We start from the raw sequence: 24665 nt of genomic DNA, 5'->3' as shown, positions 1-24665 counted from the left end.
TTTACATGGTCAAACATAGACATGTATGTTGTGCATAATTATAACTAGGCACTTAAAAAAAATATATATATATCTTTACTATCTAAAGTATTTTGTTATTTCCTTACAGGAACATTTTTTATGATCAGATTTATGTACTAAGACATATATGTATTATCCAAGAAAACAGCACACACCCTCACATAGACAACTTGTCTACACGTTATCAATCTACAACTACATACTTATATCTTTAATGCATGTCTCCATGGAGGTGTCAGCCTATACTAATGCACATATGCATACAACATTGATAAATATAACTTTATTATAATTTTTAAATTTTAATTTAATATTGTGTTTATGTTTAATAATAAATATTTGTTTATAAATATATAGATATTGTTGGACCTAACCCTTTTTGTAGGGTTATCCCCAAACTTTTTGCCTTCTTCCTCCTATTTTTTCTGACCGGTTTTTGTTGGTTTTAGGACTCTGGGCACTTAATTACTGCTAACCAGTCCTAAAGTGCATATGTTCTGTGTAGGAAAGTTCCCCTTCTTGGCATGGTTACCCACCATTTTTGCCTGACATCTGATGCAACCCGAATTGATGTGCCCTAGGACTCTGCTAATCAGGTTTCCAGGGCCTGTGTTCTTTCCCAAAATGGTACGTTTGTATCCACAATTGGCACATCCCTGGCCACAGCAAAGCCCCTTGTAAAAGGTACCATGGGTACCAAGGACACTGTGACCAAGGAAGGCCTCTGAGGGCTGCAGCACCAGAGAAAGGTAAAGAGTCAACATGGCACACACCTCTGTGTGCCATGCCTGCAATCCACTGCCTAAGGCCTAGGTAAGTCACCCCTCTAGTTGGGTGCACTAGTCCTAAGGTGAGGGTACAGAGGCATGAGCCCTGTACCCCTACAGTGTCTAAGCTCATTCAATAAAGATTGTAAGTGTAGTAAAGCCATAAAGAGTATATGGTCTGGGCGTTGGTCACTAAGAACTCCGCAGCTCCATAATGGCTTTACTAAAAACTGAGAAGTTTGCTAGTAAACTTCTCAGCACATTAATCCCACACTGATGCCAGTGTAGGATTTAATTTAAAATGTACTCAAAGAGCATCTTAGAGTTGCCCCCTGAAAGCCGACCAGCCCTGGTGTGGTACCTGAATGGCTGCCCGCCATTGCCACCACCAGACAGGTTTCTAAACCCCTGGGTAGAGAGCCTCCGCTCTCTGGGTTCAGAAACAAAGCCCATCCTGGGCTCCTGCCCCAGGATGGGTTGCACCCAAGAAAGGGGAAGCTTCAAAGGCCTGCCGCCTTTGGACGCTGTCCCTGCCTTTTGCTGCACCCAGCAACTGGCTCCCACCGATTCTGACCCCCACTATGGGCGGGAGAATCGGCAGGAAAACCGAGTTAGGAGGAGAGGTGTGCCCACCTATGTCAACCCCACCCCTCAGCCGGGGGAGACGAGGTGAAGCACACACCTCAGTCCCCTCCATCTTGAAGATGAGGGGACTCAGCCAATTAGGATGAGGCTGCTGTCCCCTCCCACTGGAGGGTGGCATAATAGGGGGTGTACTCACCTCAAAGGAGGGACCCATTGGTCCCAACCTACACACCCCTTTAACACCCCTAAATTTAGTATTTAGAGGCGACCCTGAACCTTGCCTCCTCAGATTCGAAAGAAGAAGGACTGAAGAGCCTGCTGACCCAGCAAGAAACTGAGGACACCAACTGACTTGGCCTCAGCCCTACCAGCCTGTCCCAACCACGACCTGCCTACAGCGAAGAAACAGGCGTGTCCCACAGTAACAGAACCCCAGAGCCCAGAGGACCTGCCCTGCACTCAACCATCAGACTCTCTCTCCTGTGAGCACTGGATTTGCTCAAGCCATAAACTAAACCGTCAGAGTCCAGACTCCACAATTCTGCACCACCCTGCACCTGGCAGCCCCAGCCCAAGGGAGAGTGGCCCCATACTCCAAAGAGGTCCCCCCGGCAATCCTAAGTTGGGATCCGGTGGCCCCCGACCTCCCACAAGCTTCGATGCTAAACCTACAGCCTTTACTTGAAGGTCCCCGCCGAACATGACCGATCGCAGCCTAAGGAAGCTGACACCTAAGACCCCTCAGCCCTCGACGCCTTCCAGGCCTTGGGTGGCCCAATCAACAGTGTCCAAGCATCCTCCCAGATCCCCAGTCGCCTTCCCAGTCGTTGGTCGCCTCCAAGAGGTGCTCCCAACCGAGCCTGCAACTTTCCAAAACCGACGGTCTCCACTGGGAAGCCCAGGGACAGTGACGTCCGCTTTACCTACTGCACCCGGCCGCCTCGGCGCCGCTGGCGGTGCAGTTCTTGTGACGTTCGTTGGCCCCTGCAGTGCCGACAGCAACCTTAGGAGCTTTGCTTCCACACCGAAGTGGCCTGCTTGCCAGCAGACCCGAACCAAAGGCCCTTAGCCTATTGGCTAACGTTGGGCCCCTGGCACTCTGCACCCGGCCGCCCCAGAGCCATTGGTGGTGCAACCAGGGTATCCACTTGGACCTTGGAGAACCTAGAGTGAATGCAAACCCCAAAACCTCAACCTCGTAAGTCCAATACTTACCTCTGAGCTGGATAACCGTTTTTCCTCCCACAGGGACTCATAGTATGAGATTTTGGGTCTAGAAAGTATTCTATGTAGAACTGCTAATGTATGGGGAAAAGTGAGCACTATTGTAAGTTATCCGAAAGTAATCAAAGAGTATTTACTGTGTAATGCCAAGTATCCTGAAAAGTGATATCAACCTGTAACTGTTACAATTAGAACAACTGAATTTCCTTGAACAGTCGTTCATTTGAAAGTATTATTAACTACCTGCTGCTTGATTTTATAAATAAACCCTAAATATACCTTTTTTATACTTACCTAATTGGTCTGAATTCTGTCTCTGAGTGTGTGACATTAGCCTTGATTGAGTGAATACAATAAATACTTACCACACCCTCCTGATAAGCCTAAGTGCTCAATCACACTACCACAAATAGAGCTGTTAGTGATTATCTAATTTAGCCTCTGCTATACCTCTGGGGATCCATTGGACTGGATACCTTACTTTGGTCTAGTATATGCCGAGCCAGCTTCCTACTCTCTGTCTAAATTATATTTGTGATTGGTTTATCCATAATTGGCATATTTGATTTACTAGTAAGTTCCTAAAGTCCCGGTGGGCCCAGGGCCTGTAACTCAAATGCTACTAGTGGGCCTGCAGCACTGATTGTGCCACCCACATGAGTAGTCCTGCAAACATGTCTCAGACCTGTAACTGCAGTGTCTGTGTGTGCAGTTTTGAACTGCCATTTCGACCTGGCAAGTACACCCCACTTGCCAGGCCCAAACCTTCCCTTTTACTGCATGTAAGTCTTCCCTAAGGTAGGCCCAAGGCAGCCCCCTGGGCAGGGTGCAGTGTATTTTAAAGGTAAGAAGGACATGTTCTGTTGTGTTTTACATGTCCTAATAGTGAAATACTGCTAATTACATTTTTCAATATTGCAAGGACTATCTCTCCTGTAGGGTGACATGGGGATTGCCTTGAAATATTTTTTTAAGTGTAATTTGCCATTGGGAAATGACAGAGATTTGGAGTTTGGGGTCTCTGAACTCACAATTTAAAAATACATCTTTTGGTGAAGTTGGTTTTTAAATTGTATCTGAAAATGGCACTTTTAGAAAGTGGACCTTTTTTTGCTTAACCATTCTGTGCCTCTGCCTGTCTGTAGAATCCACGGCTGGCTTAGGATGACAGTTGGGCTCATGTGCATTCACTCTAGACAGTCACACAAAGGGAGCTGAGATGTGTCTTGCCTATTCTGATGGGCCATCACTGGACATATGAGACTTCCTGAGCTAGAGTGGTGGGAGGAGTTGTCCCTGACACCTGAATAGGGCTGTACCTGTCTTCACACAAAGCTGTCTCCACCCGCCAAATTTTGATAAGGGCGTCGTGTATGCGGTCGGAAAATGCATTTTTCTACTGTGACTTGTGCTGAGGGCCAGAAAAGGGCTGCAGCACAAGCTGCAGTAGAAAAAGGCAAGTGCATCTTTCTGGATGGAATCCTGTTCGAAAGTCGAAAAACAGGGAGTTATTGTCAATAAATTTTGACATTTAGTTGTTGGAAATGGGTTGGTGCTGTTGTTTTTCCTATGTGTTAAATAGAAATCCAACATGTCTGGTTTGGTTGTGTAATGATTTGCCAGTTTGAAAATTCTTGAGAAATGGGATGGGTTCCTTCTGTGCATTTTGGTTTACAAAGTTATGTGAGTATTTAAAAAAAGTTCTTTATTGGCACGTTTTTAATTGTGGATTCTACTTGAATAGAAACTTTTTTGATTGTTTATTTGTACATTGTCTATGGAGGAGTATTTTGTTTACAGCGTTGTCTGTTTTGAGCCAATTGCGCGGAAGCTTAACAATTGGTTATTTTAACCTTTTTTTAATCCGCATTCATCTATGGGGCATGTTCTTTTGCCATTTTTAGATTTTTTAAGTAGATGCACTCTTTCTTCTTTCCCTCAGACAACCTTTTCACACCACAGTTCTTGTTTGAACACACTATTCAGGACTGCAAAAAAACTCTGCAACCTTTGACAAAATGTGACTGTAGGAAATCCCACCTGCATAGTGTGTTTCTACCCTTTTGCGCCTCCAATTTTAGACCCCATGGTATCCGACCTGGTAAGGGAATTGGCTACTAAGTAAAAAGCCTCAATAAAACATGACCTACAGCTGCAACCCATGTTAGTCTTAGATGTTTTGGCCTACTGTCAGGCTAAAACTGAAGCATCATGAAATATTAATATATGGGTCATTGTAAAGCAAAAGTAAAAGTGCAGGCCTCCCTACCTGTTGTATATTAGGTATTTATGAAACTGTTGAGCAGTATATTTTGACCTACAATTGTAAGTGAATATCATGCAGCTTAAATGCTGCACTGGTCCCGGGCAGCTCTGCGACAAAGGGTAGATGTACATTAAATCTTATTTTGGATCTCAGACCTTTAGCAGCAATCACTTTTTAAAATCAAATTCTGATGTAACTTGGTCTGAAAAGATCACATCTGAAATCAGATAAACCACATCTGAAATCAGATGTCAGTTAATGTTTTTGTTTTTCTATTTAAAAGATCTGAAATATTGCCCCAGCTGAAGTGAACTATTCATGCAATTGTGACTGGAGGTATTCCACCTTTATGCATCTCTATACACATCTTAATAACTATTACTAGGCCAAATGACAACCTAGAGTTTGAAAGAGGTGGCAAACAACAGCAGGAGATGATAGGAAGAGATGACCGAGGCTTTCTGCCTTGACACTGCTACACTATACACTGTCTGTTTCTACTACTCTAGTGGACATCCCGCGATACCTCCAACAGAAGCAATGTGAATGCTTTTGAGGTGGACTGGGCTACACTGATTAATTTTGAATGGAGCAGAATTGAGAATATAGGTCATACTGGGAGGCAGGGGGTGGGGGTCGGAACGGGACTCAGTGGTACTATGCACACACCCAGGACAGGAAAGATACTATATTGTAGTACAAATTGGTGTGAAGATGTTGGAACAATTTAGGGGTTATCTATGAATATGTATGCCAGTCCAACGTTTAAAATGTGATGTTGAACTGTTAATACCTGAGAGGAATGAAGATTTTCCTACCTGCTGAGCTACAAAAATGCCTCTATTTCTGCTACATGAATCTGGTGTAGGTATTTTTTTTTACCTCTCTCTATATCTTCACCCAGAGAAACTCAATCGAAGAAATGTTAGAGGCAGTTTCCACACTAGGTCCAAAAGGCGATTTGGACAAACACTACTCAGAAAAACTGTCTGTCTGATGGTGAAGGTCCTTGTGAATAGTCTAAGGTTCAGAAAACTGACTTGCAGACAGTATGTTCGGCATTTGATGATTTTTACCCTTGCATTCAGAGAGTATTGCGTTAGGGGTGACTTTACTTTTAATGCTAATTTTAAATGAGTTATGAAATGGTATTTTAAGTATATTAAAGTTGTTTTATATTAATCAATAATGGTAGTGTATTTTATAATGTTTTAGATCAGAAACAATATGTTTATGTGGACAAAAAGTCTAGCAAATGTTTGTTAAAAGAAAAAAAAAAAAGAAGCTGACAAGGGTCCAGGAACTGAGCCCAATGGTTATCAGTTTACTAGATCTCTTTTTCCCTGCATGCTGCTGTAGAGACTGTACAAGACCTTCACCTTTTGTGACAATGCCCTTATTACTGATTTCAAGAGGACAAGATCCCCTACGCCACTCTAAAAGAGGCCAGCTTGAAAAAACATCAGGAACCTCAATGTGCCTTCCAGCCAATTGTGTTCGGAGACACTGCAAGATAAAAGATCTATATATGCAAGTTACAGAAGACCACGATAAAGCACGAGTATTCTCAGGCCCATGTTGCGGCCCTGCTAGGTAACCATATTACCTTGATCCTTTCTTTTCCAGCAAAAGCTGTTCACCAGAGTCAAACTGTCTCATTAGGTCCTCATGTTGCTTACAAAGTATTTTCCATTTGACAACCAGTGTTCAGAGTGATCATACTTAATACTGGAGCCTTCTAATGAACCTCAGGACAGCCTCAAGTCCTGCTTAGTCCAATTCACTTTTTATTTATCCAAAAATATATTTAAGTCCAAAGGAAGAAATAGAGAATGCCCCCAACTATCATATTTAAAGAGACTACATCCACTTGTGTTAAAACCCATGCGGCCCCTGTGTGCCAATCGGATCTGTAGGAGCAAAGTAGATGTTTTTGGTTAATTTATTGGTTCACTGACTTATAATGCATAACCTTTTTTTAACACCATGGTCAATTTTCTTCATTTATCTTTAATTGTTTTTCTTTTTACTTACACATGGCGTGAATCTTTAAGCTCTCCATTTTTAAAACTGTATTGGTTTATTTTGTAACAACCAACACATCAGGGGATTGCTTTGGTGCTGAGGCCATGCTCCCAAAGGTGAACTAAGGGTTTCCTTAATTAAACCACTTTAGCACTGTGAAATTGTATGCCTGTCCTGTGTAGGAGCCTAGCCACAGCTCGCACCCCCTTTCCTATGGTACCTCTAACACACCGATTGGTGCTCGGGGTTCAGAGTTATTCCCATATGAGCACCAATCAAACTGAAAGAAGTCCGCGTCTAACAATGCCGACTGCTTTCAATTTCAGAGTACTGCGCGTGCTAATAGTCACACACAAAAATAAAAAAACAACTTCAGGATGCTTTTTCAGCAGGTCCTGACATTTTTCTGAAAAAGGCAAATCATCCTTCTTAAGCAACAACCAGAGGGATTTTCTGCCTCTAGATGGGGGACGAGATGTTCACATCTGCCACACTAGGGAGCTACTGCATAGGACATGAACATATCATCTTCCACTCTAAAGAAGCTACTCCATGTAGAATATTAAAAAGGTAAATGGCCTCTCCAAATTGGAAACTTGGAAGAAGTGCCAATGATAAAGGATTAAATGTGGCTTTAAGTTTCAAGTTATTTTATCTGTTAGTTAATTAAAGTCATAAATGTGAAGCCATATAACATGGAGCACATGTCAACAGTCATAATGGGGAAATAAACGTTCCGACAAAAGTAGTAAACTGTGGTGGAAAAAAGTAGAACAAGCTCAACCAGGTCTTAGTGGGAGTAGAATCCTCCATATGAGCCACACAAGTTCAGGAAAGCCTGACTACATGACAGCAAAACGCCACAAAAAACTGCAGAACACAAAAAGAGAGAGAAAGAGCGAACTACACTGAAGCCAAATTTGCACTTAGCTTTAATACTACATTTAGGCCCCAATCACAATCTGGGGGCAACTACCTTTTCAGGAGCAAACTCCAGTTTGTATCTGAATGGGATTACAACCCAGATGCAATCTGAGCACCTGGGGATATAACCTGTACGATTTTCGACAGGTAGAAGCTGGGAAACAATGTACTGGTATATTATAAAAAGCAATATTTTTGTGCACCTCAGAGTGGGGAAAATACATATAATTTGCACATTATTCCCATTTTTAGGTCTGAAACTCAGTATTCAGTGGAAACTGTGTAGCTGGTAAATACTGAACACTTCACAAATGTTGTTAACTGGGTGTGCAATTTTCTAGATGGTGATCATGGCCTTAGACTCCACAACGAAGTGACTATAATTATCAATAAATGGATGACGTGCTGCTCTGCCCTGGCTTGCCATCATGAGCTATCAAAAACAAAATCATGAACAAATGGATATATGCCTGGAGACTTCAAAATGTATACTGCTTGCTAATATCATGCACTCTTCACACTCTGATTGATTAGTAGTACCAAATTATGATAGTGTTCAAACTATTGATCCTCCTGGTGATTTTAGAGCAGATGCCTAAGCATGGGAGATACCCAACCTGATGGTACAACTCAAGCACATCTGCTGTAATCTTAATTTCTAACTTCTGTAAGGTGCAACACACTCTATGTTCCCTTTAGGGTTGGGATCTTCTCGACACTGTTTTGCTTGTTTCCATCCAGACGCACAACAGGGAAGAATACTGGTGTTTGTTGCCGGGCAGCGAAACAGAAATTCCTGGAGGCAGGTGTAGTAAGGAAAGTGCTACTTACCCAGTATGCATCTGTTCTTGGCACATAGAGCGGTAGAGTCCTATGCTGTGCATAGATCGCCATCTAGTGCTGGGTCCAGATGTTTACACTTTGTTTTTCTTTGAAGAAGTCTTTCCAGTCATGAGGTAGGTGACTCCTCCTTTCCGTGATAGTGCACATGGGCATCGACTCCATTGTTAGATTGTTTTCCCGACAAGGGTGATAATGGAGTTAGTAAGAGTAGTAAAAGGAGATGCCCATGAATGCATATATCTAAGTAAGATGTTACTGCAACAGGTATAGGTACGTGGTGAGGCGTGTGGGCGCATATAACTCTACAGCTCTATATGCCAAGAACAGATGCATACTGGGAAAGTAGCATTTTCCGTTCGAGGCATATGAGCTGTAGATCATATGCTGTGCATAGATTATACAGCAGTTACCCCCCAAAGCGGTGGCTAACCTGTATTTGTTGCAGTGGTCTGAAATAGTGTACGTAAAACTGCCTGGCCCGCTCTAGCTTGTTGTTTTGCTAACACATCTACACAATAGTGTTTTGTGAATGTGTGAGGTGTAGACCATGTTGCAGCTTTGCATATGTCATCTATGGGTATATTCCCTAAGAATGCCATATAAGCCCCCAGTTTGCGTGTAGAGTGTGCTCTAGGGGGAACTGTTAATGTTTGTTTTGCTTTTGCATAGCATATTTGAATGCACTATCCACCTTGCAATACCTAATTTTGATATGGGATTGCCTTTGTGTGGCGGAGCAAAAGCGACAAAAAGAATATTTGTGTTACGGAAAGGTTTTGTCCTTTCTATGTAATAAAGCAATGCTCTCTTCCCATCCAATGTGTGTAGGGCACGTTCTGCCACTGAAGGGTTCAGGGAAGAACACAGGTAACTCAACAGATTGATTGATATGAAAAGCAGAAATTACTTTAGGTAGGAATTTAGTATTAGTCCGAAGAACCACTTTATTTTGGTGCATTTGTAAAAAGGGTTCTTCTATAGTTAATGCCTGAAGCTCACCCACTCTTCTGAGTGATGTGATAGCAATGAGGAAAGCAACTTTCCATATGAGAAATTGCAGTTCACATTTGTGCAATGGCTCAAAGGGTAGACCCATTATTCTGGTGAGAACAATGTCTCGGGGGACTGACTCTTTTGAGTCCCTCCATAAAGGGTTTGATAACAGGCACTCTAAAAAGAGATAGGTGTTGTCTATTCTGGAATTATGCAGCCATTGCAGCCAGATGTAAACGTATGGATGTGTACGCTAAATTGGAACGTTGTAGATGTAACAGATAACATATAATGTTTTGTACAGAAGCATCAAGCGGGTTGATGTGGTTGTTATTACAGTATATCACAAACCACTTCCACTTTGCTGCATAGCAGGCTATTGTGGTAGGACGTCTAGCCTCTTTGATAATATTCATGAAGTCTGGCAGTAGATTAGGATAGCCAAACTCTAAGACTTCAGGAGCCAGATCGCCAGATTGAGTTGACTGGGGTCTGGATGTCTTATGTCTCCATGGCTCTGTGTGAGAAGATTGGGTGTAAAACGTAGTTTCTGGTGAGGAACTACTGAGAGTTCCAATAGGGTTGTGAACCAAGGCTGACGTGCCCATGTGGGAGCAACTAGGATTAGTGTCAGGGACGCTTGGTTGAGTTTCTGAACCATTAATGGAATGAGTGGGAGAGGCGGAAAAGCGTAAGCAAATATCCCTACCCAATTTATTCATAGTGCATTGCCTTTGGACAATGGGTCTGGATACCTGGACGCGAAGTTTGGGCATTTTGCGTTTTGGTATATGACGAAAAGGTCTATGTGAGGGACTCCCCAACATTGAAAGTATGGAAGGAGGACCTGAGGGTGGAGTTCCCATTTGTGTATTTGCTGTCTCTGCCTGCTGAGGAGATCGTCAATCTGGTTGTTGACTTCTGGGAGGTGTTCCGCTAAGAGATACATTTTGTGGTGAATGGCCCACCTCCAGATGTCTTGGGCTAAGTGGGACAGTTGGAGAGAGTGTGTCCCTCCCTGTTTTTATATGTAATACATGGCTGTCATGTTCTCTGTACAAATTAGGACAGCTTTGCCCTCTAGGTGAGTTTGAAACGCTTTGAGTGCTAGGAATATTGGAAGCAGCTCTAGGTTATTGATGTGCAGCAACTTCTGTTGTTGACTCCACAAGCCTTGCACTGTGTGCTGTTGAAGATGAGCCCCCCAGCCAGTGAGGGACGCGTCCGCTGTCTGTACTATCTGTGGAACCGGGTCTATAAACGGCCGTCCCTTTGATAAATTTTGTGTGTTCCACCACTACAGAAAGCGATGAGTATGGCCGCTTACCAACACTAGATCAGTCAATAGACCTTGTGACTGGTTCCACTGACTGGCTAAGCATTCTTGAAGTGGATGCATGTGCAGTCTGACATGGGGAACGATCATGATGCAGGATGACAAGTTCGAGCTGGAATCCAATGGTTGGATTGAAAGCGGAAAACTAAAGCCTAAATATTTCAAATTCTGGCTGAGCTGGGAAAAGCAAGAGTTTTTTGAGTATCTATGGTGGCTAGGTAGTCTTTTGTATTGGTTGGTTGGAGATGTGACTTTGGCACGTTGATTGTGAACCCTAGTTGATGCAGTAACCGAACTGTCATGCAAGTGTGCTGCAGACATTGTTGGTATGTGCTGGCTTGGATAAGTCAGTCATCTAAGTACGGGGAGTCATGAATTTATTGTCTGCTTAGGTGAGCAGCTACTACGGCCAGACACTTTGTGAAGACTCTGGGGGCGGTGGTGACTCCGAATGGGAGTACCCTGAACTGATAGTGTTGACCCGCTACCACAAACCTGAGGAATTTGCTACGAGCAGGGTGAACTGGTATATGAAAGTAGGAGTCTTTTAGATCTAGAGTAGATAGAAAATCGCCTTTCTGTTGTAGAGTAGGTACCTGTTGAAGTGTCACCATATGGAAGTGATCTGACTGAATGTACCGGTTGAGTTCTCTGACATCTAAAATTGGTCTGAGAGAACCGTCTTTTTTGGGAATTAGGAAATGAAGGGACTATACGCCCGACCCGTGATGTTGGGGCGGCAAAGGCTCCATAGCCTCTTTTAGAAGTAGAGACTGAACCTCTTGTTTGAGGAGGTGTAAATGGTCTGGTGATAGTTTGTGGGGCTTTGGTGGAATATTTGGAGGCATGTTGATAAATTCCAGGCAGTAGCCAGAACGGATAATTTGGAGTACCCAATTGTCTGTTGTTATTGATTGGTAAAAATCTGGCAGCCTTCCCCTGACAGGTGTTGAGTGGTCGGGGAGAAGTGGAGGCAAGTCACTGCATTGTGTTGGCGGGGGAGGTGCGTGTTTGAACCTCGGCCCTTGCCCTTATCGTTGTTCCCCCTGTAACCTCCCCTGAAATAACCCCTAGATGAAGAGGGTTGGTTATTGCCCTTATAGGTGGAGGTAGCCTCTGATGAGGTGTTCTTGGAACCTCCTAGGTAAAAGGAGCGTCGAAAGGAAGCACGACCCTGTGTGGACTGAAGGGCTCCCATAGATTTGGCTACCTCAGTGTCTTTCTTCATTTTCTCAAGTGAAGAATTTACCACTGGACCAAATAGATGTTCCTTATCGAATGGGGTATTTAAAAGGGAGGTCTGAAACTCAGGTTTAAAACCAGATATATGGAGCCAGACATGCCTTGTTAGAAGGACACTAGTGTTTATAGCTCTAGCAGCGGTGTCTGCAGCATCTAAAGAGCACCTTTTTTGATTGTTAGCAATACGTTGCCCTTCATGAATCAGATCTTGTGCTTTTGATTTGTGTTCCGGGGGAAAATATTGTATTGTATTAGTTGTTCCATCTCATCCCAGTGTGCATGGTCATATCGCGCTAACAGTGCCTGAGTGTTGGAGACGCTCCAGAAATTGGCTGCTTGAGAAGCTACCCTTTTCCCAGAAGCGTCAATAAGTTTTGATTCCTTATCAGGAGGTGGAGCCTCTCCTGTTGTCTGGGAGTTGGCTCTTTTTCTTGCATTGGACACAACCAGGGAGTCTAGTGGCAATTGTTCCCTTACATATAATGGGTCCGATGGTGCTGGCTTGTACTTTTTGTCCACTCTAGGGGTAAGAATACGAGCTCTAACTGGGTCATTAAAAACGTCATCTGCATGCTTGACCATCCCTTTAAGCATGAGTAGTGTATGTGATGACTTCTGTGTGGTACTGAGGGTTTCAAAGCGGAAATCCTCTTCTAATGACTCCTTATGTAGCTGCACCCCATGGTAGTTGACGGCTCTACTCAGAAACTCAATGTAGCCTACACTATCATCTGGTGGAGAGGGTCTGAAAGGATACAGGTTGGGATCATTGCCCGTGGGCGAATTGGTGTTATAATTGTCCCATGGGTCTTGTAATGGTTGATCATCATCCCTATCCTGATCATCATCCCCATCATCCTGGTTGTCAGGTGTATGTGGTGGTGAATGTTCAGGTGAAATTGGCTAAAGCTGAGGGGAAGGTGGTGAAGAAGTAAGAATAGGAGGGGAAGGGTTAGTTCCAACAGATCTCTTCTTTAAAGGGATGTGATATTCTTCTTCTGCATCAGCCCTTCTGTCGAGAGTCACTTTAGTGGTGATAAGGCTAGTCTATGGATGGATATACAAAATCATTTGTTTTGGATCCGGTTTTTCATTTGGGGCATTGAAACTGGGCTTTGTAGTTGTTTTCTGCATTTCTGTCGCTGATGTCTTCGGTTCTGATGATTTTTTCAGGGCCGAATCGTGGGTGTTGGCGCTGGACTTGTGTTTCGACCCCGAAGGTCTGGGCTCAGAACTCAGTTTGGAGGGAGTCCTTTCGGAGCCGGAAGGCTTTTTGGTAGGCTTCAGTGCTAAGCCAGAGGGTGTGGCGTCAGAAGCGTGATCTCGGTGCCGACCGGGGCGTGAGGGCAAGGGTTGGACCGGCGCCTTCTTTTTAATTGGAATTGTCTCTTAGGACGAGGGGGGAGCTGTACTCACGGTACGTTGACCATGTGGGATGTCCTCCTCTTGGTCGGAGTCGAATTCTGAAATAGCGACCGGCTCCTCCTCGGTTCCCATGGCCTCACAGGCCTTTTCGTCGGATTGTTAACCGAAAATGTCCAGAATGGAGCTTGTGTGCTGGCTCTGCATGTCAGGACGCCGAGCCCGACGGTCACGGAGTGTCTTCTTGGAGCAGAAAGCCTGGCACGAGTCGCAGTCTTGTTCTCTGTGTTCGGGGGACAAACACAGATTACACACTTCGTGCGAGTTGGTGCGTGTGACATCGAGGGCAGAATTTGAAGGGAGTTGATTCCATCGACTGCAGGTCGACCCGACAGCCTTCCACAAACTTTCCGTTCGAAAGATTATTTTAAGTAATTACGATGTGATATTGAAAGGGAAGCACGATCAAAATCAATATCGTCGTGGGAGAGTATCTTGCGCGGCAAAGTGAACCAAAGAAACGGTGTTGAACCGGAGTGCAACAATAGACGTCCAAACCCGATGACGGAAAAAAAACAATCTAACAATGGAGTTGATGCCCATGCACAATATCACCGAAAGGAGGAGTCACCTAACTCGTGACTAGAAAGACTTCTTCGAAGAAAAACAAAGTGCAAACATCCGGACCCAACACTAGATGGCGATCTATGCACAGCATATGATCTACAGCTCATATGCCTCGAATAGTCCATTCCTTGAAAGTCTCCAGGAAAGGGCTAAACACATTTTCTTTTCGTTAAAATTTACCTAAACCACTTTACATTCACTGGGCTTCTAAATTATTTCTTCTGTTTGCCTCCATGTTGTAATTCTCTCTCTGCATGGGTTACATGACTGGGGTGAGGTGAATCTTCTTTATCCAAGGTGCCTCCTTCTATCGAGGATTACTACAACTAACCAATCCATCATACCTTTCTTCTTTTTTGCTCATTTCTAGTTCCTCTATCATTACTTCCTGTTTGTTCACATTATAATGGGGTCTGAACCTACCATTAATTATATCACAAATGCTCCAGTTACTCTGGTTGTGTTTTCTCCTTATAGTTACTGATCCTGGAATCGTGTTTCACTTCTTGGAGGCCTGCTCTCAGTTTCCAGTTTTATCTCCTGAATCCTGCTCTGAGAACCTTGCTCCAATTCTAGGAATCCAGCAATACATGTTTAAAAGTATAAAAATTCAAAAATTTAGCAAGGGGTCATTTATTAACATTGCTCATGTTATGTTATTTTATGCAGATTTGTAGCACACTATCACCCGGGATAGTATCCTGGCGCTGAGCAGGCACACGTAGGGCCTTGCGGGACTACTCAAAATGTCAGATCTTCAGCTTCTTGCGGAAATCAAGACGTGAGGAGGTGGCTCTTATGTGTAGAAGCAGGTCATTCCTTGCTTTAAGGGAGATGCAGGAAAAGGCTTGACTGCCATATCTAGTTTTCCATGTGTGTGGGATTTGTGCAAATAGGAGTCCAGGTGTGTGTAGGTCCTAGCTCAGTTGGCCACCAGACTGAGCTCCATGGTGATGTGTTCTACCCGAAAATCACATTTTCAGTCTTGTCAGTGTTCAGCTTTAGACAGATAGTCTTCATACAGTGGGTGATTCCTGGATCATCGTTTCCCAAAGACTTACCCATACTATCATAAGCCAGAAGGCATTTTCCAAAATGCATTCTTTTTTGCACAATGGCTTACAATTATAAGTCTAAAATGGAGAAAAATTCAATAGATAATAACCAACGTTTGACTATTTTCTATTCCAACATTCCCACCAATAAAAAGGTACTCCATCGACCGTGACACGACAGGGCTTAAAACACAACCCCACACAGTAGCAAAAAAGTTCGTTCTGTTAACATAGATGCAAATATCTTCTCTCCTAAAAGCTTATATATCATGGATTAAACGACAGTGGGTTAAAAATGAAGCCTCTCAGTTATCACTTGAGCAAATTATGAATCCACTAAAATAGTTTTCAGCTCACATTTGAATGTTGCATTTGTTCATATTGAAACCAAATCGTAGCATTCAACAGCTAAATCACATTACCTAGCCAAATTAAAGAAACATACTGTTCTATTCTAATGATAAAGAAACTATGGGTATTTCTTTATTTACCAGTGCTATCTTGTCTTGTTACTAATGCAGAACGCTCATCATGTGTGGGGTGATTTCAACAGTATTTTTACAGCCAAATGTCATGTGTACAAAAGTAGGGACCATCTATCTGTAGGAGTTCTAAGCTCTAATCTCTTGTGCTCCTGATTGGAGTGCAAACCTGGATTTCTTAGTGGGTGTGAGAACATAGAACTGGGTTTCTAGCAAACACTGTGCAAAAACCCCACAACCCCAAACACTCATGACACAAACAAGAAATGGGTACACCTCAAGTCAAAAGATGTAGATAGCATGCTCAACCAGAAGGTTTCGCAGCACTCTATGTGAGCACCAGTAACATTAACCAAGTTCCGATTCAATGTTTAGACACAGGGAGATTAAGGGCCTGGTTTAGAGGTTGGTGGAGAGTGTAGTCGTTGCAGAGATGTGGTCCGAGGCCACGCTTTTTTTTAAACCTCTCAGCAAACCCAACTCTGTTGCGCTTACTGGAGGTACCTAGTGGGCTAGTTGGCCCCCAGGGACCCTCAGGATTCAAGGGGTCTTAATCCCTCAACTTAAAACACGCCACGGAGCGTGTTTGCACACTTGTCACATCAGGCCTCACCCCCTGCCTTCACCACTGTGGCGCGTTTTAAGTTGGGGGATTAAGTCCCCTTGAATCCTGAGGGTCCCTGGGGTCCAACCAGCCCACCAGCCCAACTAGCCCACCCGGCACAATGCCATTTTGTTCTTTTCTTTCTTTTTTTATTTAGATATTACATCACTGTATTTAGACACTTATTTACCCATGTCTTCTTCCATTAATTTTTAGCTATACATATATTACAAATATTTTTTTTCAGAAAGACACATATGTCATCAGTGATGTAATATCTGACGTCATCAGCAGAGGATTGTGGTCGCGTGAGTTATAGTTGCCTGCACTAACTATAACGGGGGAATTTCAATGGTTTTTCACGAGTGAAATGTCCAGCTAACTATAACATGTGTGAAACCTATGGTTTTTTAAGTGAATTTGCAAGGTTTTTTAAATGCTAATTCCTAACTATAACGTGTGTGAAACCTATGGTTTTTTCAGTGAATTTCTCCATTTTTTTAAATGCTAAGTTATGTATTTTTTTTTTTTTTTTTATGGTTTTCACCGTGCGCGTATCGTACGCGCACGGTGCGCTTCGCGCACCGCGCGCCCACGTTACGCAGTTCGCGGAATTTTTCCGTTTCTACAGTACGCGCACGCTACGCGTACTCCGCGATTTTTCGCAAATAAATTAAAGAAAATTTTGGCCCTTGTGGGTCCTTCTGGGACCCCCTGACTAAGGCTAGGGGTTCAGGAACTGTCCACCCTGCCCCCTTTTCACGTTCTCCACCTTTGTTTTTCACCCCCTCAGACTGCGAGAGACAAAATGGCGGCCGACACTTCCTGGTTTCGACCGATTCGAATGTTTACTAAGATCTAACAACCAATCAGAATCGCGCTCGCGCACGGCAGCGTGCGCGTATGGTAAGTTTTACCATACGCGCACGGAGCGCACTTACAGATATATATATATGCTTTTAAATGCTATTTTCTCACGAAATACTGAACAGATTTACACCAGCCCTGCAAAAGGCACATCCCTGACCTGAGGACTACCTCGCTGCCAAATTTCAAGTAATTCTGTTCAGCCGTTCGTGCTGTAGCTTGGACTAAAGGTCCTATGGAAAAATGCATGGGGAAAACGCGTTTTGGGACCCCCCCTTTTTCTCAGCCCCCGCTTGACGAATCCCCCCGAGACTTTCAGGGAAGGAGCGGAGCGGACCGCCCCACCTATTTTGAAAATTTCGCGAGGATTCGTCAATCGGTGCCAAAGTTATTCTAAATAGAATGTTGAGGATTTCCTATGGAAACACGGTCCTAACTATAACTATCTACTGGCGACCGCCAGTAGATAATATATATATATATATATATATATATATATATATATATATATATATATACACATAATACAATTCTTGGACTCCTTTATTTGCATAAGATTGAGCTGTATTTAGAATTAATATCAAGTGTACTCTAAGCCTTATGTGACAAAGGGGAATCACTGTTGCCTATAAATGACTGAACTTACCCAGGTTGCTCCGACTTGGGTAGCCCAATTTCTCTTTGTGCTATTGTTCAAAATAAGAATTCAATATATTGCAAGTAGCATTTGATTACACAGTTAACTACTTTGCCAAGAACTATAGGAAGGCTGAAAAGATGTATACACAATGCTCTGTTTCACAAAACACTTTTTATGTTTTATGCACTCTCCCAAAAGTATCCTTTATTTTAGCAATGCTGATTTTTACATAATCAATATACACCATTTTGATTGGTTTGCAAAGAAATTGCAAAACGATTATGACAGTTATAATTTCATTCAATAATAGCATACTGCTTTAAAGTTTAAAAAATGTTAACAACCTTCATTATTGGAGGCGATGTAATCCCCAACAGCTTGACGAAGCCGAATCACATATCTTAGAAGTCCAATCAATGGTATACGTTGATCATCTTTATTGACTGTAATTAAAACTGAAGGATAATTCTAAAAGAAAAATATTTATCATAGAATGTTAGATCTTTCAGTACAACTTTAAAGACAATGTAGCTAGTAAACAAAAGCAGTTTGAATTTGGTTACCACTCATTTAGGGCAATTGACTGTTCTTAATTGCTTCTTGTTTTCCAAATCCTTCATCGGCTTCAGTACACATTAAACAGGTGCAAAAAATGATTTTCTGCCTGCTTCGCTCGCTTTGGTACATATACAATATACCTTTCTTCATTTCGGTTATTCAAAGACAGTAAAGCAGCTTTAAATGAAGGTTGTACATTATTCACAAGGACACAGTATTCACAAGAACTGTGTGATATTTTAATGGAATTTTCGCTATTCTGATTATGGACAGTATAGAACAATGACTTTACTGGAGGCCGATTTTCAAATGGTTGCTACAATTTAACAAACCATATATTAAGAGAGACCTTTTTTATTAACTACAATCAACAGAACATTGGATTGCTACTTTATTGAAGAGCAGGATTATGGAGAGAGTCTGAGCACAAAGCAGATGACACATCATGTTCTAAGGCTCGCCAATAGAGTTTAATGGCCCAAAGGTTGATTCCAATGTTACTATTATGATGTATGAATGCCGACAATAGAGAAGGAATTATAAAAGTATAATACACGGGAGCCTACAACCCTTGTATAGAAGCCATTCTCGAATCTCCTTAATACAGGTGAGTTGCAACGTCTCTCGTCACCTGTAATAATGAAATGACAAGCTGCTCTACTGTAATTTTAGTTCTAACGTCACAATGCCTGCTGCCAGAGACAGCAAACAAGATGAAAGGTCTGTCATAGATCATGATTAGAACTGCGATTTAAACAAGGACACAGGGAACTTGTTTTTCCTCCTTCTGATATGTTTCTCTAAGAAGAAAAAGTGATCAGTATACACAAGGTATTTAAGGCAGCATGTTTATTTTTCCCATGCTTAAGGTCATTGCAGAAAATATAGAATCTCAGCATGTTTCTACACAATCCCAGAAAAATCTGATTTACATTAAACAGATTCTAGTTTTGCAATAACTTCCTTTTGGTGTGTTTAATCTTGAAGTACAGATTCCACATTTGCCCTTCAGCCTGCAATCAACATGAAGGAGCAATACACCAGGGATTTAAGTTGTTTGTGGGATTAATATTGAAAATTACCTCGGAGTTCTATATCACCGTCATTTAACTCCTTTGTGACGTGTAGTGTCCTTGTAAAGTACAGCAGTGAGTACTTTATCCCGTATTAATTACCCCATATTAGTTCAGTTACAAGCCTAACGTACAAGGCATGGAAACTCACAAAGAGATAATCTAACACCACCTCAGTCAAACCTTATCTGAGCTCCCAGCTTACACTTGTAGAATAGTCACACATTCTGATTCCTCATAACATCCTGTATGCCACAGAATAGTGATGTGAACAGTAGGAAAGCACGTAAGATCAGAAGTAACAAAACGTAAAATGCCTCACTTTGTTCAAATGAACAAACAACAAAAACATCCACAAAACCATCCCTGGCATGACTACACAATAAAGGAAACTCAGCAGCCATTTCCAGAACATGTACAATGAGACTCACTCAACACTCACATTATGAACACGTACGAACGTCCCACAAAGCAAGAAATGGTGCCCACTGAATGAAGGAGTATGGTGAAAAGAGGCAGACTACACCTGGATGAGCACAAAAGCCATATGAAAATGACACAGGTGAAACAAAATGACGTCTACATCGAACAGGAATTAAACATTTAAAAAAACATAAGAAAATGTAATAAAACATCTCAAAAGTATCCCAACAAATAACAATACGTACACATAAAGGTCTGTCCACTGTTCAAATGTTGCTACTACTTCATGCTACCAGCCATCTACGTGGTGCAGAAACAAAAACCTCAGGTTAAGTCACAGCTAGAAATGAGGAGTCGTACAACTGTTACAATACTCCAGGCACATTAGATATTCACCTACAATTACCTCACATGACGTAATGGATGGCATGTTGAGTGTGATCGTGAAAGTCAAGCCCAAAACTAATATATTGTTTAAAAACTGTGTAATAATTCTCCTCAGGCTCCAGGGGTGTGGGTATCCTGGTTAGAGCTTCACTACCCTTCGAGGTGGACTCCACCATTGTTGATGATAGGGGGAGGTTTGTGGCGGTGGCGGGGAGGTGGGAAGGAAGAACGTTGGTGTTGGTTTCGGTTTATGTCCCTCCTGCCCTGCAGGCCTCCACGTTTGCAGATCTGGGTAGGGCCTTGTTGGACCTCCCGGAGGGTATGCTAGTGGTGGGGGGAGATTTTAATGCTGGCGGCTCTGGGTTGCTGGATAGGTACCCGCCTAGGGACACCGGGGGGGGCTCAGAAATGGCTTCCAGACTTTATAGATACTCTCGGCTTGGTAGACTGCTGGAGGCTCCGGCACCCCACACAGAGCCAATATACCTTCCACTCCGGGGCGCATGGTAGTCTCTCTCGGATTGACTACTTGCTCACTCTGGCTGCGCATGCCTCATTGGTATCGGAGGCTAGGCATATGGCGCGGGGCATATCTGATCATTCGCCAGTGTGGGTCCGGCTGGATGTCGGCCGCGAGGGAGGGGGTAGGGTTGCTCCTATTAACCCCTGGTACTTTCGTGATCCCAAGATGCGTAGTGCGCTGCAGAAGACAGTTGATCACTATTTTAAGGACAATCAGGGTTCCGTTGACTCGGCTGTGTCGTTGTGGGAAGCATTTAAGACCGTGTTGAGAGGGGAGGCCCTCTCCTTGGTAGTGGCCGCCAAGCGACGGAGAGATGGCGAGGTTATACAGGTTGAGGATGAGATTGCGGCTTTAGAGGTGGTCCTGGAGGGGGAGGTTACAGCGGCCTCACTACATAATCTGAGTTTGAAGCAAGCGGAATATAGGGACCTGGTGGAGAATGCCGCCAAGACCCTCAGTAGGGAACAGCAGGGTCGCTTGTACGATGTTGGCGATAAGGCCGGGAAACTCCTTGCGTGGCTGGATAAAAAAGAACGTGTTAATAGAGTGGTGCCGGAGCTGACGAGAGAGGGGGGAGAGGTGGTTGTTGATCCCGAGGGTATAGTACAGTGTTTTTCGGATTATTTCCGTATGGTTTACGCCTCGGTTTCGGATAGGCCAACTGAGGATTCGTGTGACCTCCTGCGTGACATCGCTCTGCCCTGCCTTTCCGACGTAGATAGAGATGACCTCGATGGAGATATAACGGTTGATGAGGTGGCGGGTGCTATCCGCGCGCTGAATTCGGGCAAGGCCTCAGGCCCAAATGGTTTGCCGATTGACTTGTATAAGCTGTTTCCGGATAGGGTCGCTCCTCACCTGCGCGCCATGTTCGTGGAGGCGCGGGGGAGTGGGTCCCTTCCGTTGGACCAGCGACTGGCGACGTTTGTTGTGATACATAAGGACGGTAAACCCCGGGACAAGTGTGCCTCCTATCGGCCAATATCACTCCTTAATGCCGAGCCGAAAATCCTGGCTAAAATCCTGGCGGGCCGCTTGGTCCGGGTACTTGGAGACCTGATCCACCCTGATCAATCGGGCTTTATCCCGCACCGTAACACTGCGTTAAACCTTAGGCGCCTTCATGGAGTGATTGCCAGGGCGAGCACGCTGCGAGAACCAGCTATTGTGGCGTCTCTTGATGCCACGATGGCTTTTGATACGGTGGAATGGGCATATCTGTGGGCTGTGCTTGCCAAGTTCGGCTTTGGCCCTGGCTTTGTGAGCTGGGTGAGGTTGCTTTATGAGGGTCCCCTTGCGAGTGTTGTGGTAAACGGGCGGGCGTCGACTCCGTTCCAGCTGGGGAGGGGCACCCGGCAGGGTTGCCCCCTATCGCCTTTGTTGTTCGCCCTTGCTCTCGAGCCGCTGGCGGCGTGGATACGCTGGCACCCGGATATACGTGGACTTAGATGGTCGCCCGATCACGAGGACCGTATTTCGCTCTATGCCGATGATATCCTGTTATATCTCGCCTCGCCCAAGAACTCACTTATAGTGGTTTGTGACGTTCTGACATCTTTTGGTAAGAACTCTGGTCTTGTCATCAATTGGAGTAAGTCATATCTGTATGTTCTGAGTGGCGATGTTCCACCTGTCCCGCGAACTTGTTCGATCCAGATTGCCCAGCAGGGTTTCTTGTACCTGGGGATTTTTATCTCCACTGATTCCACTTTGCGGTATGAGAGGAACCTGCTCCCTCCCCTGGCGCGTTTGCGGCGGGATGTTGCGGGCTGGCGGAGGATGCCGATCTCCCTCCTCGGACGCGCCGCCTTGTTCAAAATGATGTCTCTTCCCCGTTTCCTCTACGCCTTGCAGAATACTCTTGACTGGGTCCCGGCCAGTTACTTTCGGGAGGTCGAAAGTCTCCAACGATCGTTGTTGTGGGATGGGCGGCCGCGCATAGCGATTGCTAAGTTGACACTTCCGTGGTACGACGGGGGTATTGCGCTTCCGGACATTCGACGTTATTACTGGGCCACCCAATTGAGCGCGATTAATCATGGTTTCTATGGTCCGGCTCTAAGCCCCGGCTACGCCATGGATCGATGGTTGTTGCGCGGCGGAAATTATCACAGAGCGTTGTACTCGAGGTCGCTGGACTCGTCCCTCACAGGGCCCACTGGGGTGGCGATGCGGGTGTGGAAGTTGGCGACTGACTCGCTGGGCTGGAAGGATAGGCTCACCCTTGCTACCCCGTTGTTTGACTCTGAAAAATTGGGGAAGCTTTGGCATACAAAAGGCTTTGAGAAATGGGACTTGATCGGTATCTCCAGGGTTGGAGATTTGCTGATTAAGGGCAGGGTGAAGTCCTTTGAAGAGTTGCAGAAGGAGTATGAGTTGGGGAAATCCGAGTTTTACCGCTATGTTCAGGTGCATCATGCCCTGCGGTCAGTTCTCGTGGAAGGTGAGAAGGTGCCTGAGTCCTCTCCATTGGAGGACCGGATCCTCGATGGCCATATGCCAGAGAGTACTATCTCTCTTATTTATAAGAAATTGATTAATATTCGGGCTGACCTGCTATTGGGGTTGCGGGATCAATGGACTAGGGACGGTCTTGAGCTGGATGACGAGGACTGGCAGTCTGCGGTTTCCTCTCCTAAGGAGGTCGCGATTCCGTCGCGTCTGCGGCTGGTGCAGCTCAAAATACTCCACAGAGTCTATGTTACGGGGCCAAGGCTGGTTCGTATGGGATTTTCTGAGGAGGGCTTATGTAGGAGGGGCTGTGGTATGGTGGGTACCTTCCTGCATATCATTTGGGAATGTGGTGTCATCATGGAATTTTGGAGGAGAGTCCATGCGGTAATGGGGGAGGTGACGGGCATTGTTATGCAGCCGGAGGCGCGGTGTTGTCTCCTGAATGTTTGGGGGCCTACTGATCATGATGAGGCTCAGACCCAGTGGGTGACTCTGGGTAACATGGTGGCTAAACGAGATATCGCGCGCCTGTGGGGCTCCGCGGGACCCCCCACATTGGCTGCGTGGATTGAAAACATGGACTGGAGTATGTTTAGGGAAAAGACGCTAGAGGACGCCCTCGGAAGTGGCATGGGGGCGGTGGAACCAATATAGGGGGGGCATATGTCTTGCCCCTGATCTGGATCCCCCCGAGGAGCAGCTCTCTCCTTAGCATTCTTTCCAGCTCTGTATATATTTTTGATTGTTAATTGGCTTATTGGGTCTCTGCTTTTCCCCTTTTCCTCTTATCACAGCACTGTGACTGATAGACGAGGGGGGTCCGGTCTCCCCTGAGGGGCAATCACCAGGTGTATTTAGTGTTTTTCGCCTTGCTTGGGTTTGGTTTGTGTTTGTGTTTATTTAAAATAGAACCTTTTTTGCTTCTCCTTTCTGTGCACTGTGGACGCTCATTTGTACTGCTCTCTTGAAGCTGCCGAACCTCCGGGTTGTCGGCTGAATAGCTGTGTCCCTGATTTTTGATGAATAAAGGTTTTTTTTTAAAAAAAAAAAAAAAAAAAAAAAAAATTCCCAGTGCTTGCCAACAATCCTGTAATTTGCCTGGTCATGAGATAAAAAAGGTCATCACCTATCATGTGATTCACTGAACCATGTGGACCTTGCAGAATTTTTAGGAACAAAGGAAGCTGGGTTGAACTAGCAAAATTGGAAACCATGCCTGCGCCCCCAGAGAGGAACTACTAGAATCAGGTCTGACGAGGTTTCCTGGTCTGAGCTACCACTCCTGGAAACATTATGGATGAAGGAAGTGAATAGTTCAACCCCAAGTTACAGTCCTGAAGAAACATGTCTGCAATTAAAGTGGCAAAAAGCTCATACTATGAAG

At 44.4% G+C, this 24665-nt stretch overlaps 1 protein-coding gene across 2 annotated transcripts in view; it reads right to left on the bottom strand.

The window, feature by feature from the left end:
- PREPL (prolyl endopeptidase like) overlaps nucleotides 1–24665 on the bottom strand; it is a 405224-nt gene that overhangs the window by 16496 nt on the left and 364063 nt on the right. For both annotated transcript variants that reach the window (XM_085612773.1, XM_085612774.1), the window contains one exon: nucleotides 18208–18331. In XM_085612773.1, the coding sequence (XP_085468899.1) occupies nucleotides 18208–18331 (124 nt within the window). The remainder of the gene's footprint in view (nucleotides 1–18207; nucleotides 18332–24665) is intronic.

Source organism: Triturus cristatus, chromosome 6, assembly GCF_964204655.1.
Source record: "Triturus cristatus chromosome 6, aTriCri1.1, whole genome shotgun sequence".
NCBI classification, from domain to species: domain Eukaryota; kingdom Metazoa; phylum Chordata; class Amphibia; order Caudata; family Salamandridae; genus Triturus; species Triturus cristatus.
Note: the sequence above shows the minus strand (reverse complement) of the source record. Positions and strands in the feature narration are given on the sequence as shown.